Below are 17,708 nucleotides of genomic sequence, written 5' to 3' on the forward strand. Positions count from 1 at the left end.
ATCTTTTACGTGTGGATATCAAGTTCTCCCAGCACCATTTATTAAATAGGGAGTCTTTCCTCCAGTGTATGTTCTTGTTTGGTTTATCAAAAATTAGGTGCTTATAAGGTGTTAGTTTTATTTCCTGGTTTTCTATTTGATTCCAATTGCCTATGTCTCCATTTTTGTGCAAATACCATGCTGTCTTGACCACTATGGCCTTGTAGGGATGAGTGTTCTATATATGTCTGTCAAGCACAGTTGCTCTAGGGTCTCATTTAAATCTCTTATACCTTTGTTCAATTTCTGTTTAGAGGATCTGTCCAGCTCTGTTAGAGGAGTGTTAAAGTCACCTGGTATTATGGTGTTGTAGGATATCATATTGCTCAGACTAATTGAGGTCTTTTTCAAGAATCTGGGAGCATTTAAGTTGGGAGCATAAATATTTAGAATTGAAATGTCTTCTTATTGTATTTTTCCCATGACCAATACGAAGTGACCGTTTTTGTCTTTAGTTGCTTTAAATCCACATGTATCTGAAAATAAGATTGCAACCCCTCTTTTCTTCTGAATTCCGTTTGCCTGAAAAATTCTCTGTCAACCATTGACTCTGAGTTTCAATTTGTCTTTTGAGGCTAGGTGTGTTTCCTGCAGACAGCAATGGATGACTTGTGTTTTTTAATACAATCAGCCAGCCTCTTCAGTGGGGGAATTCAAGCCATTAACATTTATTGAGATAATTTGATAAGTGTGGTAGCATTCTACATCTTATTTTGTGAAAGTCCATGGTTAGTTTTGTTCTTTGCATCATTGTGGAAGGTAGTTTCTGTCCTTTAATTTCTGAGTGCTTACTTTGCTGGTGGTCCATTGTGATGGTCAGTGTGTAGAAAAGGTTGAAGTATTTCCTGTAGAGCTGGTCTTGTTGTGGCAAATTTCCTCAATTTTGCATATCAGTAAAAGATTTGATTTCTCCATCAATTTTAAAGTTTATCTTAGTGGGATATAGAATTCTGGGCTACAAATTGTTCTGTTTAAGTAGATTAAAAGTGGATGGCCATTGTCTTCTGGCTTGAAAAGTTTCATTAGAGAATTCTGTTGTCACCCTGATGGATTTGCCCCTGTAGGTCAACTGGCGCTTATTCCAGGCAGCTTGCAGAATCTTCTCTCTTGTCTTGACTTTGGACAGGTTCATCACAATGTGTCTTAGAGAAGCTCTGTTACAGTTGAGGCAACGTGGGGTCCAATATCTCTCTGAAAGGAGTGTGTCAGAATCTTTGGTGATATTCTGGGAGACAGGAGGAATAAAGGTGTACATTAGGGTAATTTGACCCAACCTTAAAACCCCCCAACCTCTGGGGGTGGTGGATTGGGTGGTTCCCTTGAGGACAGCAGCTCTTTGCCAGCCTGTTCAGATACAGTACCCCACAAATAGAGAGGAAACACAAAAATACCATAAATCAAACCAAAACAAACCGAAAACCTTACATGATAAAATTGGGGGAAAATCCAAATAATAGAGGCAGAAACAGTAGCAAAAATGAAGTTCTTATTATCAAAGAAGGCAACAATAGAAAATTATATTTAAACTAGAAAAATGAAGAAAGAAAAAAAGAAAAATTTAGCAGGAAAATGTTTAAATAAAACAAAAACAAAAGCAAAGCAGTATATATATATATATATATATATATATATATATATATAGCTGAATATTGTCAGGGCAACAGGTGATCTTCTGGGGTATGAGATGTTAATCACAATGCTGATACAGCTGTATGAGATAGAGACTGGAGGCCTCTGCTGATTTTTCAAACCCTGCAGATTTTGAGAAATCAGCAGAGGTCATGATTAGACCATACTAAATCACTCCTCAGCCCCCTTAAAAGAAACTTTAAACACTTAAAGACCTTGGCTAAGCAGAAGCATTCCCAGGAATGCACTTGTTGCTGGAATATCTACTGAAGTGGCTGCCCGCTTATCCAGTGAGCCACAGCTGGTCTCAGTCTATGCCCCGGGCTGCAAGGCATCCCTGTTACTGCCACACACTGAAATCTCCGCTCTTCCCCAACATCTCAGTCTCAGCCTTTGGCACTCTCAGTCTCTAGTTCACTCACCCAAGTTCTCCCAGCCAGAGTGTCACTCTGCAACCCTGAGGGTGGAGCCTGCAGGGGGCAGTTCTCCCACAATGGCTACTGCACTGCCCACAGCCGAACAAAAATATTAGCTCAGCGGCTCAGTCCAGGTCCCTAGACAACACTTAAAATCATTCACACTCTTGCCCAAGTTCTCCTAAGGTAGTTCAACTGAATGCCCAAGTCCAAAAAAATAAAACAGCCCAGAGGGAAGGCCTTCCCTGTTTGTAATCTCTCTGTTGCTGTAATTACAGCTATGGCAGCCATGGCCTCAGATCCAACAAATGCAACCACTTGCCATTTCTCCACTGCTTTTGTCCCCTGGGTTCTAGAAGTCTCTTGCGGTCACCCTGTGTCCCCAAAGGGATGTTTCTGGGCAGACCCCTGAAGACAGAGATGCTTGGAGTCTTCTCTCCCCAATCTCACCACGACCAGTTTCAAAGAAGTTGTTACTCGGCCGCCATTTTTCTCCCTCCCTGGGAGCACCTTTTAATCATTGACTAGAGTTAAGGTATTACCTACAGGCAAAATCTGTTCTGATCTTAGGATTTGTGTCAGAAACTGTTTCATAATGCCTGATTTTCACCTACATTACTTACTGTTTTCTAATGTTATAAGAGCAGGCAACCCTATTGCCATCTAAAGAACACAACCTAGTTTCTCTTCTGCAAATTAATTCCAATATCTGAAGGTCAAATATAATAATATTTTCTCTTTTGTTCTAATTCCGATCATATCTTTTGGCTCTCCAGAATTTAAAGTAGTGTATCTCACTTCAGCATCAGTAACGGCTGGCAGCAGATGCAAGTCCCTGCTGGTTTTGACCCATTCATCCTTCTGGCCCATCACAAGGTTTTCAAGTTGGTTTCAATAATCAGTATTGACTGATGAAAACTGACCAGGTAGTTGTTTCTTTCCAAAGGTGTTCCACCCTCTTAAATTTATCTCTGCTCTGTCTGTATCCCTCAGCTATGGCCTGGATGTTTGTATGTTGAAATCCTAATCCACGGGTGATGGTATGAGGAGATAGGTCCTTGTGGGAGGTGATGAGATCATGAGGACTCCACCCTCCTGAGTGGGACTTGTGTCCTCACAAAACAGACCTGTGGGGCTCCTTTGTCCCCTCTGCCATGTGAGGGCACATCAAGAAGACACTTTCGTTGAACCAGGAGGTAGGTCCTCCTGAAACACGGAATCTGCTGACTCCTTCCCCTTGAACTTCTCTACCTCCAGAATGTGAGAAATAAATGTTTGTTTTTTAGACTTCCCAGTCTATATTTTGTTATACCATCCCAAATGGACTAAGATATACTCCAAGCAAGAGATTCTTCACCTGTTAGAACAGTGTTGTCTCGTAGAAATACGATGTGAGCCACAGATGCAAATCCATTTAGATAATGTAAAAAGTTCCAGTAGCAGGCCAGGTATGGTGGCTCACGCCTGTAATCCTAGTACTCTGGGAGGCCAAGGTGAGAAGACTGCTTGAGCTCAGGAGTTGGAGACCAGCTCTTGCAAGAGTGAGATCTCATCTCTAAAAAAAATAGTTGGGTGTTGTGACTGTGGCCACTGACAGTCCAAGCCACTTGAAAGCCTGAGGCAAGTGGATCACTTAAGCACAAGAGTTTTAGGTTGCTGTGAGCTGTGACACCCTAGCACTCCACTGAGGATGACAAAATGAGACTCTGCCTAAAAAAGAAAAAAAGAAAGAAAGAAAAAAAAAAGAAAAGAAAAAAGTTCTAGTACCTATATAAAAAACTAAAAGAAACAGGTGAAATTGATTTTTATAATACATTTTGTTTAACCCAGTATGTCCAAAGTGTTCTCATTTCCATATGTAACAAGTATGAAGCTAGTAATAAAATAGCTTGCATTCTTTTTTCATACTAAATCTTCAAAATGTGATGTGTTTGACACAGCACGTTTCAGTTCACACTAGCTGCATTTCAACAGACATAGGTGGCCAGGGCTAATGTCCAGGACAGTGTGGCTTTGGAGCCTCTGAATCCTCTGAATTTATCCTTTCAGAATAAAGCAGCAAAGTTCTCAGTATTTTGAAAACTCTGTTGGGGTGTTCTTATAACAGCACGTACAGTCCGTCCCTGCTGCTCAGGTTGAGATTCTTGCTCTTAAGATTCTTCAAGCTCCAAAGGCACGAGGTGCTTCCGTCCTCAGCAAACAACAGTGAAGTGACGAGGCAGCCTTTGCCTCTGTAAGGGACGAGTGGGGCATCCCAGCTGGTCAGAGCAGTGAGGTGTGGGCTTCTGCTCTGTCTGCCTCCAGTTCTCGTGACACAGCATCACCCCTACACTCTACTTGGTCTTACTTCACCTTCCATTGCTATGGAGGGGGAGGAGAAAAGAAGAAAATCTAAATTAATAGAGGCTTCTTGTTCTGGCTGGCCAGATTAACGGGCATGGCCTGTACTAGGTGTTCTTGTGACAGGGGTTTATGGATAAGTCAGAAAGAGGATTTGTACTCAAATATCAGAAACACTGTGGTGCCTGGCCAGTTATACTGTGCGCACTTTCATCTCCCACGTCATCCTTCTCCAAATCATTTGTCCTCTGGTGGATTTTGACAAAGCACCTGCACAAAATTAACAGGCACACAAGCCTGGATGAGCAACACTGATTTGCCTATAATCTGTTTGTGAAGAGATCAGGACGTGGTTGAAGTGATTTTAATTTCAGAGCCCAAGTCACTAGTCTATCTTTTTGTCAGGCAATTAGTTCCACCGGCTAGGCAGGAACGCGGGATGCAGAGTGCCCCAGGAACCAGGAACAGAAATAGCACGTGCTTTTTTGCTTTCTCAGACTGTTCCTCATGCAGGCTTCCTTTCTTCCTCTACTTTATTTTGGGTACAATTTCCTGCTCAGCACTAGGCTTCGTGACTTCCCTAAGGCACAGTGCTATGACAGCAAGACACAGGCATGTAGATGCCAGAAGGACAGGCCAGATCTGTGTGGGTAAGGACCCAGAGGGAAGCCAACGGTTACAGAAAATCCTAACTGTAGTTACCACTTCTGAACCATCTGGTAGTGTGTTAATACCTTCATGTGTAGAATTTCTTTTTTTTTTTCAATCATCCCAAATGATAATTATTAATATCCTCATTTTGCTGATGATGACATCGAGGGGCAGATAGAGGTTAGTCATTTGCCAAAGTCACATCTAGAAGAAGTGCAGAGTCAGGGTTGAGACAAGGTGCTCTGTGTCCTGCACTATGCAGGCCACTCAGCAGCCCCGGGACTTTGGGAAGGGACTAGGTGTGGAGTAAGGAAGCAGGACAAAGCACTTCCACTCACTCAACAAGGACTTTGGCTCTGGTCAGCTCCCTCCATACCCACGGCCTCTGACTCGTCCAAGGACAACGTAGATGCAGAGAAGACACCACTGTAACCCCATCTGATTCACAATGACCACGAGAGGAAACAAGGAGAGGTGTCCTCTTCTTTATTCATAATTACTTTACCTGAATGAAAGCTGATTAAAGTAAGTTTCTAAGTCATTTTAATCATTGGGTGACAACTCACCTGCAGAGATCGCACGCTCCTGAAGCTGGGACCATTTTCATGCGTTGTTACATCTATTTCCCACAGCACAGGTAGAGAACATTTTTGTGAGCACAGAAAGTTCTACGGACAGCACTGCTCTGAGGCAAGTGGAACCAGTTGGAAACAATCTAACAAAATATTCTTTGAAGCTGGAAGTGGAATTTAATAAGTTTTGAATGAATGCCACCACGGAAGTATTTTCTTTCTTTTTTTTTTGCAATTTTTGGCCAGGGCTGGGCTTGAACCCGCCACCTCCAGCATATGGGGCCAGCTCCCTACTCCTTTGAGCCACAGGCACCACCGGAAGTGTTTTCTTAATATAGGCTGAGATAGTTACAGTGATCAGTCTGAGGCTGAATTAGTGCTTTCCATGGCAGCTGATTCCCTATTTCAAAATGAATCATCAGAAAAGAAATGAATAATTCATTTCTTAAAGAAGTCAAGGTTCAATTTTAAATGTTGTGTCAAGTGATGGCAAGATGCTAGAGTGGGTTTGTCAATGATTTCCACTATTTAGCAGCCATTTAGAAGCAAGGCTAGTGAAATATTTGTACAAATAGGGCATTTAAACAGTCAAAACTAACTCTATTTAGAGGATGAATTGATGCATACTTACTGATAACACATTTTATCTATTTTGTACCATTTTTCATGGAGCTTACCCTGTATTGTGATCATTATTTTAATTAATATCATGTCATCTGTTTATGCCAGGAGATTGGCATCGCATTTCAAAAAATGATGGAGAAGTCAAAGGCTCAACACATTTAAGCTTTTATTTCACCCTGATATCCAGCCAGGAAGTATGATATTCTGAGTCCCTTTTTCTTGCCTTGTGCTGGTCTCACCTATACTTTTAGGGACAGTTGAATAAAAAAGGAATAGTGAAACATTCCACAGAGGCCTGGCTTCTTGTCTCCCCTCCAGGTACTAACTAGGCTCGATCCTGCTTCCCTTCCAAGATCAGACAAGATCGGGTGTGTTCAGGGCAATATGGCCATGGACAGTGTTGTCTTCTTGTACTAAATCTTCCAGAAAGTGTGGAGTGTCTGCAATTGCTAGATGCCCTAACCAGACTCTTGGGGAAGGAGCATGATTTATTCGTTCAGCATTTTGGTATTCTACAGAAGCATGGCAGAGACTGTGGTATGTGTAACTCTGTTTGTGTAAATCCTTACTCTCAGCAGCCTCACCACTGAGAATGCCTGTCCTTCACTAAGACTGAGCCAACACGGTGGGTTCATTCATTTATCGGGTGTCTGTCAGTGCTAGGCACCAGTAACACGGTGACGCGGTGACAAAGGGGCCACGTTCCTGCTCCAGGAGGTCATGATCTCCTGGAAGCTCAGATGAGCAGACCCAGGATAACCACAGAGGTGATCCTCAGTGGGGGTGGGGGAGAGACTGCTGACAGAGCCGTGTCATTCAGCCTATGGGACAAGAAAAGGCTTTCCAGGAAAAAGTAATAAATGACGTCATAAAGCTTAGATAAAGGTCAGTCAGGTGATAAGGGAAGGAAAGAGAGTACAAGAAAGACAGCAGGGCTTGACTGGGACTATGGTGGAAGTGAGTGTCACTTAAGGGCAGAGATTCTGGACACAGAAGTCGGTGTGGTAGGAAAAGGGGCTGGAGCTATGGTGAGCAATGTAGTTACTGAGAGCCACATTTGGCTGTTTAATTTGATTTTAAGTGGATTAAACTTAAATAAAATGAGAAATGCCATCCCTCAATTACACTAGCTATATTCAAGGGCTTAGTAGCCTGGCTACTATACTGGATGCAGATATGGAATATTTTCACCATCACATAAAGTTCTATTGCACATGGCTGCTCTGGAGGCTGGCAGGGGCCAATTGGTGATAAACTTTGAATTACATGTCAAGGTGTTCGGACCTTATTTTGAGGACAACAAGATGCCACTGAAGCATTTTATACAGGGGGGCAGAATGATCAAACTTGTAAGCAAATAGGTCATTCCATAGGGCACAAAACAGAGGAGAGAGAGACAAGGCCAGGAATTAGATCACTAAAGAGAGGATTGTGTTAATCAGGGCACAAGATGGTGGGGAGCTGGAATGGGTAAGAGAAGAGTGTTTAGACCCCAGAAATACCAAGAAGTAGGATAAACAAGGCCTATGAACCAATAGAGAGCAGCATCTAAACAGATGTGTGGGGTAAGGAGGCGTGACACTATTCCAGGCACGGGCAGCGAAAGAAGGTGCCATTAACCTAGACGGGGAGCAAGGGAGAGAAGTGGTGATAAGGTCAACTTCGCTTTTGCTATATTTGAGGTGCACAAGGAGGCACCCAGGTGGCCTTCAGAAGGCATTTGAGTAGTCAGAGCTGAACGACCAGGGAACAAATCTGGGCTGAAGATAAAGATTTTGAAGTTGCAGCAGGTGGATGGAGTTGAGGCCATGGGAGTGGACAGGTTCCTTGAAGGGGGACACACAGAGCGAGGTGCTGAGAGGGCTGGGGACTGAACTCAGAGGCCAGCCCAGGAAGAGCAGCACAGGGAGTAGCAGTGAGCTAGAAAGAGACCCGGAGACACTGATGAGGTCCGAGGAAAACGAGAATTTTAGGAAAAAGGAGAGGTCTTTATGTCAAATGCTACAAAAAGCACACAGGGTAAGGGTTGGAAGGTGTAGATGGTTGGTGACTTTGGGGACGGCACCTGCAAGGAAGACAGGGGCAGGGGATGAATGCAAGTTGAAGAAAAAATGACAGCAAATATTAACAACTCTTTCAAGAAGCTTGGTGGTGAAGGGCATTGGAGGTGGCTGATGTCTCTCCACATCCTCTGTGCCATCTTCAAGCCTCACGCTGGGGCTGTGAACTGTCTGGGCACTGCTCTAGGCACGTTGCAAGTACAGATGGGCTGTCGTGTCCTTAACATCTTTCTCGTTCTGGTGAGGGCCGTACAGGTGGAAAATGCTCTGTGGACATTTGTTTCATGACTTCCCAGCTTTTAAATGTTAGGGCTCTTATTGGACTTAAATAAGTAAGTGTATAAAGTGTGTATATTTTCACGTGGTTTCCTCTTTGACAATTTTCTCATTTTCTGGTTGAATGACAAGGTCTCACTCAGTTCTAGCTGAGAAATGATGGTAAGTCCATTGATTTCATTGACTCTCATATTTCTAGGAAATTGTGTGAGCAGGCGGGGGTTAAAAAATCAAGAGAAATATAACAAGGACAAATACATGTTAATAAAAAATTTTATTATGAGTATTTACACCAACTCCTTGATAAGCATAGAAATGTAAACTTTTATTGTTGGCATATTTCACATATGATTTGTCCAAATTCTGAGCTAATGCTGTCGTTTGAGTGTGAAGGTAGTGAGAAAAGTTTGTTATATTCACAGAATATACACACGCGTGCACTGGACACGTGTCCCTCCCTAAGCCAGTGGTATAGACACCGCGCCGTTGGCCCTGCTTCTGCCTCGCAGGTGGACGCTGGGCTCCATCACATCATCCGCGTGCTCCTCACTCTTCTTTTCCTTCAGACTGTTGATGAACCTGAGGGTAATTTCATCCCACTCTTCAGGCAGCAGCATCAGCAGAAACCCAATGCAGATAATGATGGTGGCGGCCAGGCGCACAACGTTGAATATCACCTCCTGCTTCAGGAGGTCCACAGCTAGGGAGGAAGCATCGAGTCAGTCACAGCAAAGTCACTGTTACTTCTAGAGATTTTTTATTCTCTCAGGCTGGTGTTTCCTTTTCCTGCATCACTGTCTAGATTTGCTTTCCATTCCTTCTCTCTGAATCAGATTTATCCTTCAAGGCTCAGTTCTAATCCCATGAAATCTGACTTAGTTACCCCTCCTAATTTTCTCTCCTCATACTTTTGCTCTGCACCCCTTCACCAGTTCTCTAGTTTCACTGGACCATTGGAGATTTTTCAATGAGACAGATTAGTTTGGGTCGAGATCTTTGTACAGTCTGTTCTTGTTCAAAGTTTAATTGTGGTGAATTACATCACTTCAAAATAAAGTGCCCTGCCTATTAAGCAGTTAGTTATTCCCAGCCCCTCACCCCAACTCCCTAGTCCCTGGCACTTCCCAATCTGCTTGTTTTTTGGTATGTGTTTATCTATTTCATATACATGGAATATTTTATATTCTGGATGTTTCATGTAAATGGAGTCACAGTATGTAACCTTTTGTCACTGACTTCTTTCACTTATCACTTGCAATGTTTTTGAGGCTGATTGATGTTGTAGATGTGTCAGAACTTGGCCCCTTTTCATGGCTGAATAGTATTCCACTGTATGTATAACAGTTTGCTTGTCCATTCATCTGCTGATGGACACTGGGTATTTCCCCCTTTTGGCTATTGTAAATGGGGGAGTATACACACAGGTATGGAATTATTGGTCATCTACAAACTGTTCTTTTTGCATTAGATTCCTGTCCCTCCTAAAATCCCACATTAGTTATCCAGCCAAAACCTCCCTTAGATGTCTGTTTATCCTTCTTGCAGAAGGCCTCTCCCAGGGTTCTCATAGCAGCCAGTATTCACTCTGTCCAAGCAGCCCTCTCTGTATTGAATCACTTAATCACTTCGGGCTCCCTCTCTGCACTACATGGTCCTGAGACAGAAGTGGGCCTTATTCATGGTCTGTCATGGGTGCTAGCACAGTTCCTGGCATAGACTAGTGCTCAGAAATCCTTTGTTGAATGAATGAATACATGAGTGAATGTGTAAACCCCTGGAAACTCCCCCCAACTCTGGTGTTCCTTTGCTCTGAATGTCATACAGCCTCTGGAGTCTGTCTCATGCAACTTGTCACTTAATAGTAAATTATTCTGTAATGTTCCAGGTTGGTCCTTTCCAGATTCAAGTGTAAGAGTCTTAAGGGAACAGCAATGCGATTTTTTTTTTTAATTTTGTTTTCTTTTACAGCCCTGACCACACATTCACTATGTGCTTGGTAAACATTTCCTGATTGTTCTAGAGGAAAGAAAAGTGGCTGGCTATTCAAGACCTGAAATCAGAGAACTTTAAAGTTAGGAGGGCTGTACATTATCCAGATGATCCACTTTCACTGCATGTTTCAGTGGCAGGTTCCATTGGAAACAATGTCCTTGAGTCCCTGAAGCAAGCAAAATTGCTGTTTCTTCCTAGAGGACCATCTGCTCTGCCCCCAGGAGAAGCTTCCACTACCCCCAGGGGTGGTCTGATGGGGCCACACCCTGAACACCTCCTACACTTTCATTAGTGACGTTTACTTGTTTACTTGTGAGTCTTGTGTTGGGTTGTCTTTTGTTACCATAGGGCTTCTTCTAAAAATACCATGAAATTAGGTTGTCAGGGAGATTACATGAAACCCAAATGATATATTTGGTGTTTAATTCTAAAAGCACATCCAAGTAAAAACAGCGTTTCTGTAACTGCAAATTTTAAATCTGCTGCACAGCTATTCTGTTGTCTGCCACCTTCACAGTATTTGAAAACATCTTCTCAGGCAAGGGACATAATTCACTATTGCTAGAAGGAACAACTCAGGGCATAAAATGAACATGGTAGGGACAGTGGTGGTCGGAACCTACACATGTCCAGTGATCTCTGTACCTGCATTTCCAGGAACACTGAGCACTGTCCCAATGGAGATGAGGATTGGGTACGTCAGCGCCACACCCACGTTCACCAGGATGTTGAAGGCTGCAAAGTAAAAGAGCACACAGAGGATGGAGGGGGGTCAATGTGCTGGGTGCTTTTCTTCTTACTGTACAAGAATCAGCGTCTTTGCCAAACATGACTTCTAAACTGCATCGCTGGCCAGTTAACCCTCTAAATCTGCAGATGGAAGCAGATGTTCTTGCCTGAATTAGTTGTTGTCTTTGAATCTGTTCTGTCACCCTGGTTGCCAGTTGCTGGATAAAGGTGCATGGAACAAACGAAAAGAGGTAAAATTATCATACACTACTCTGTTTTCAGCATGTGAAGTAGTGCAGAGCCAGCCAGAGGTTACAAGCTGGTGACTGATTGAAGTTTAATGCTTTATCTCTTTATTACTTTGCTGTTAAAGGGCTCTCATGTTACTGCCTAAAGGAAGGTCTATCCAATGACGGCCTAGGCCATTTTATCCCCTCTCTTGGGGAGAACATCATATGGGCAAATGGGAGGGGGTTCAGTTTAATTCACTGAATTCCACAGGGAACTGTGCACAGGTAACCAGGAGGCAGCTCTGCTGAGCCAATGGCAGGTATGGCTTTAATTAATACCTTTGGCTCTGATTATTAATTATAAAATTACTTGAAATAATCATCTATCTTCTTCAAAAATTGTCAAAAATACATGTTTTCAGAGAGAAAAAAATTGTAAATGACAGCATTATTTTAATGGAGTTCAGATGTTAGAGAGATGAATATTAATAAGTATAAAAGGAAAAGGGAACACTTCTACACTGCTGGTGGGAATGCAAACTAATACGTTCCTTTTGGAAAGATGTTTGGAGAACACTTAGGAAACTAAAAATAGACCTGCCACTCGATCCTACAATTCCTCTACTAGGTATATATCCACAAGACCAAAAATCACATTATAACAAAGATATTTATACCAGAATGTTTTTTGCAGCCCAATTCATAATCGCTAAGCATGGAAGAAGCCCAAGTGCCCATCAACCCACAAATGGATTAATAAATTGTGGTATATGTACACCATGGAATATTATGCAGCCTTAAAGAAAGATGGAGACTTTACCTCTTTCATGTTTACGTGGATGGAGCTGGAACATATTCTTCTTAGTAAAGTATCTCAAGAATGAAAGAAAAAGTATCCAATGTACTCAGCTCTACTATGAAACTAATTTATAGTTTTCATATGAAAGCTATAACACAATTATAGCCCAAGAAGAAGGGGAAAGGGAAGAGGGAAGGGAGGAGAGGGGGCAGGATGGGTGGAGGGAGGGTAATTGGTGGGACCACACCTATGGTGTATCTTATAAGGGTACAAATGAAATTTACTAAATGTAGAATATAAATGTCTTAACACAGTAACTAAGAAAATGCTGTGAAGGCTAAGTTAACCAGTTTGATGAAAATATTTCAAATTGTATATAAAACCAGCACATTGTACCCCATGATTGCATTAATGTACACAGCTATGATTTAATAAAAAAAGTCATAAAAAATAAAAAAAATTAGTATAAAAAGTTCTCAATTCGGAAAAGATCTGTATGAAAATGACTCAACCGTCTTGCTGGTATCTCTGTAGCAGCAAAGAAAGTTCTGGAACCATTCCAGTGAGGATGCTGTGCATTCTTCTGTTGTCATCTATAATTCCTGCTTTAATTAAACTCACCAGGGTCACTGGAGCTGGGTGGTTAGAGACAATGGGCCTGACTTTCATAAGCCCTGGGCTACTGCGTAGGGTTCGCGGTGCAGTGAGGACAACCAAGACACAGGGCCTCCCTGAGTTAATAACAGCTCCTCCTCCTTGGCAAAGCTACATCATGAATGAATATTCCAGCACCTTGACCCTCTCCGTAGACTCAGTGAGCCACCTATGGCGTGTTCTAACAAACGAGGAATTTATTAAGCACAGCACAGGCTCAGCTAACTCCTCAGCCATCCTGCGGCTGCTCTGGGAATGTCAGCAGGTGCGTTGGGAGCTTTGGTATCTGGGGGGAATCTGGCCGTCACTTCCCAGGCACCGGTGGCTTCCCTGAAATGTGCTGTCTGTTGTTTGCCTTCGTTTTTTAGCCAGGACACTTACATTCTGACAACCTCTGGAAAAGAATGTCAGTTTGTCTGCAATTTGGACCCGCAGGTGAGTGGATGAGGCCAACCTGCGTTTGGGGGAAAGCACTGTCAGGAAGACAGGTCAACCTGGGAGCAGGAGCAGGGCGAGGCGACCCTACGCGAGCAGCGAGCCACAGCTGCAGGAGGTGTGGGCGTCCGAGGGCAGGCTGTCCCTCGGTCCGCTCCCAACTAGATCGCATCTAGCTGGGATGCGATCGGATGGAAATATAAGCCTAGGGGTGGCAGCACTGGAGGTTGTAGGACTCTGTGGCGTGTAGCGGTCAGGAGAAAGGTTGCCTCCTAGCTCTGTCCCAGAGCAGCTCCAGCACAGCGACTCTGCAGCCCCGGGGCAGGGCTTGTGGAGGCGCTGCCGCCTCGGGGCAGGATTCCGGGTGCGGCTGGCAGGTGGCGCTGGGCCCTGCAGGCTGGCGGAGGAGCGCTTGTTGGACACGCGGGGCGGGTCTACCCTAACGGAGGTCGAAAGTCCCCGGTGCCCCAGGGGACAGAGGGTCAATGAAATTGGGGCTTATGCTTATTCCCAGCTCGGTTGGTTTTGGCCAGAAAATAATCTAAGCACTTCTAATGAGAATGTTTCTGTAGTATGGAAACACTGTTATTGATGAAACTTAGCAGAGGCTATGAGAGGTGATAACCGTCCATTTTGGCCTTGAAAAGTAGAACTCCCCATATGACAGAGGTGGCGAGTTCAAACCCAGCCCCGGCCAAAAACTGCAAAAAAAAAAAAGAGTAGAACTCAAGGGACCAGCAGTTCACGTTTAACCATTCTCTTGAGTGTTTCTGTTTAAAACCTCCCCTTCAGGGCCTGGGCCAGACTAGGAAAAGATGGCCCTATGCACACCTCTGTGGGAATAAAAATAAAGACACTTTCTCCCAGGAATTGCGGTGCTGCCGCTATTTCGATTTACATCGATTTACGATTTACGTCTGGGAGAGAGGCCCAGTTGGGGCCGGCAGGCGTCCTGCAGGTGGAGGGCGGTGGGAAAACGTGGAGCCAGAAGAGGGGGCTGGAGAGAGGAGAGGGAAAACGATTTGGATCTGGGTAAACAGCAGCCGAGTCAGCCGGCTGCTGCTGACTGTCGCCTGCGTGGTGACGGAGGAGCAGGCTTGTTATTTCCCAGACCCTGTCGCATCAAGGGAGAGGAGCAGCACAGCTCGCAGCTGGAACCGCGCTCGGGGAGGCGGAACGCGGGGAGGCAGACGGCCCCGGAGCTCTAGTGAGCTGGAAGGACACCATTAAAGGGACCCCAGGTGACTTTTTCTTGGCGCTGACTAGGGACAATCTAGTCAGCCAGGACCACCAAGCCAGTGCAGGCTGCCTTCTTGCCCTGCCTGCAGAGGGCTTCCTGTCCCAAAGTCGTCCGGCGTAGGGAGCCAGATTGAGCTGCCCAATGTGCGCATGTGCACCTTAGGGTCATTAAGTGGGTTTTAACTCCAAACACTTCTGTATGGCTTTCCTGCCCCCTCATGACCTGCTTCACTCCTAAAAATCATCTCTTTTCTTCCTGCCTCTTTCTCTAAACCCCCCATGTCCCTTTCTCTTAAATCTAGTGTCCCCACCGTTTGAGTCGTCCTGCGTTGCACCAATGCTGCCCTCCGCTCTCTCAGCTCTGCGCGACACGCGGCAGCGCAGGTGGGCGAGACTAGTGGGGTTCAGTGCCAGGGAGGACCCCAGGCTGCGCTAAGGCAGGGGTGGCCTGAGCCTCCACCCACGAGGGGCACGCTACAGGGTGTCCTAAAAGTTGCTCGACAGTCACCACACATAGGTAAAATGGGGGAATTATAGCTAAATGCACCTTCATTTACAAAATAGTCATTACGAAATTTTACAAAATACAGAGGGTACCAAAACTGTGTTAATTGTGGTACTTGAGTCACGTCTGATTTCTGCAATTGCAAGAGGTGCTCAACATGACTTGTATTCATCTTTTGTTATCCATATTATTATTACAGTCTTAATAGTGTTTTCCTTTCTTAAAATGTGTTTATATATTTTTTGGCACCCTCTGTACTTAGAAAATATTCTCTATCTGTCGGCCACCTTATTATAAAATTTTGTAGCAAATATTTTGTAAATAAAGGCACATTTAGCTATAATATCCCATTTGTCTTATGCCTGACAACTTTGGGGCGACTTTTAGGACACCCTGTAGTTGGACAGCTCTGATCTAATCAACTAATGCCAAGAACCTTCTAACCATCCGACGACATTAAATAATGTAAGTTTGGGAAACAGGGCAGGGCCCCCAAGAGAACAATCCTGTTAGCTAATCTGATTATCCGGAGGAAGTGGAGCCATAGGCAACAGAAGGAAAGCTCTGAGGCCACTTACCCAGCCATAGTCCTGCCATCCCGCAGAGACAGCCCCATGGCAGGGCCGCCAGCGAGGACCAGTGCTCCACCTTGGTGACGAACAGGACAACTGGGGTGAAGGAGATGAAGATCAAATTGAAGAAACCCAAGGTGGAGACGAAGTGTGCGGCTTCTCCAAAGTTGGCAGTTCCAAGAAACATCTTAAACAAAACCTGGAGTGGGAAAGACACTCTTCAGTCACACAGGAGCTGGAGCAGAAAGATGAATTCTACTGACCTACACTGTGAACTAAGCAACCCAGACTTTATTGTCCTTTCTGCCTGCCTTGACATCTTCATGGCATTGAATGGGCTGTTGAGATAAGGAATGAAAATGTCCTGTAGCCTTCATGTGAAATAGCAAATGCCATAAAACGAATTCCTTGTGCTGCTGGAAACTGCTGGGGAGGGTGCATTGTGTTAAGTGCCACCGTCAGGATGGGTATGGGGTGAAAGGTAAGTTAGAGCACAGAGAGGCTCAGAAAAATCTGCTGGGATTGACATCCCAGCATTCCTTCCCCCAAGCATGGGATTCATTCATCCTTATCTTGAAAGATACTGAAAATGAAATTGGACAGAAAGACCCTGTCATTACATTGAGACAAATAATAATGATGCCGCAGATTTATAACCAATATTCTTTCTGAGCTTAAAATGTATTCACAGACATTGTGTTTATTCCCCAGGTTTGAAAGTGACAGTTTTTTTCTGGATTACAAAACCAGCGTACAGAGAAAGAGGGAAAACAGAGGCCAGTGGTTAATGTACAGACACAGGACAGGCCGGGGAGGAAGTCAGGTCTCCAGTCCGTATTTCTTACCTTCTTAACCCCTTTTCTCCCTATGTGAACCCTTTAACAAACAACATAGAATGGAGTAGATCTTTTCTGCTTGGAATTAGGGTGCAGATGTGATTTTGTGCATGTCAGAAATATTACCACTCTCAGAATGAATATGTTGTGTAACCTGGTCAGGAGAATTGTCTCTGTAAAATCCATGCTGGTCACCTAACAATCCCAGGGACTGCTTTTATTATTTTTTTGTATTATTTATTTATTTTTGTTAAATCATAACTGTTTACACTGATGCATTTATGGGGTTCAGTATACTGATTTGATATATAATGTGAAATGTTACATTCAACTGATTAACACACCTATCACCTCACTTATTTGTTGTGGTAAGACAAGTTATATTCTTTTCTTAATAGTTTTGAAATGTACCATTGCATCACGCACATTAGGTGAAGTCTCCCCAAATATCCTCCCTCTTCCCAACTCCCCCCACTCCCCCTTTTCTTCCCTTCTACTTTCTGGGCTATAGTTATGTTTTACTATTCGTATGAATGTATAGGTGATTATCTATTGATTTCATAGTAGTATTAAGTACATTGGATACTTTTTTTCCCATTCTTGAGATACTTTACTGAGAAGAATATGTTCCAGCTCCATCCTGGTAAACATAAAAGATGTGAAGTCTCCAACATTTTTATGGCCACATAGTATTCTGTGGTGTACATATACCACAATTTGTTAATCCATTCACAGGTTGATGGGCACTTGGGCTGTTTCCGTGTCTTGGGAATTATGAATTGGGCTGCTATAAACATTCTGGTGCAAATGTCTTTGTTGTAAAATGATTTTTGATTAACTGGGTATATATTCCTAGTAGAGGAATTGCAGGATCAAACAGTAGGTCTACTTTTGATTCCTTGAGTATCCTCCAAACTTCTTTTCAAAAAGGACATATTTGGTTGCATTCACACCTGCAGTGTAGAAGTGTTCCCTTTTCTCCACATCCGCACCAACATCTATAGTTTTAGGATTTTGTGATGTGGGCTAATCTTACTGGAGTTAGATAATATCTCAAAGTGGTTTTAATTTGCATTTTTCTGATGATTAAAGATGATGAGCATTTTTTCA

General features: G+C 43.7%; 1 protein-coding gene across 1 annotated transcript in view; it reads right to left on the minus strand.

The window, feature by feature from the left end:
- Positions 1 to 8,853: 8,853 nt before the first annotated feature.
- The window catches only part of SLC35F4 (solute carrier family 35 member F4), a 286,744-nt gene continuing 277,889 nt past the window's right edge, over positions 8,854 to 17,708 (minus strand). The window contains exons 6-8 of the mRNA XM_053603574.1: positions 15,769 to 15,961; positions 11,245 to 11,334; positions 8,854 to 9,307 (exon numbers count right to left, since the gene is read on the minus strand). Of these exons, the coding sequence (XP_053459549.1) occupies positions 9,066 to 9,307; positions 11,245 to 11,334; positions 15,769 to 15,961 (525 nt within the window). The 3' untranslated portion in view covers positions 8,854 to 9,065. The remainder of the gene's footprint in view (positions 9,308 to 11,244; positions 11,335 to 15,768; positions 15,962 to 17,708) is intronic.

This window comes from Nycticebus coucang, chromosome 9 (genome assembly GCF_027406575.1).
Source record: "Nycticebus coucang isolate mNycCou1 chromosome 9, mNycCou1.pri, whole genome shotgun sequence".
Classification (NCBI taxonomy): Eukaryota; Metazoa; Chordata; class Mammalia; order Primates; family Lorisidae; genus Nycticebus; species Nycticebus coucang.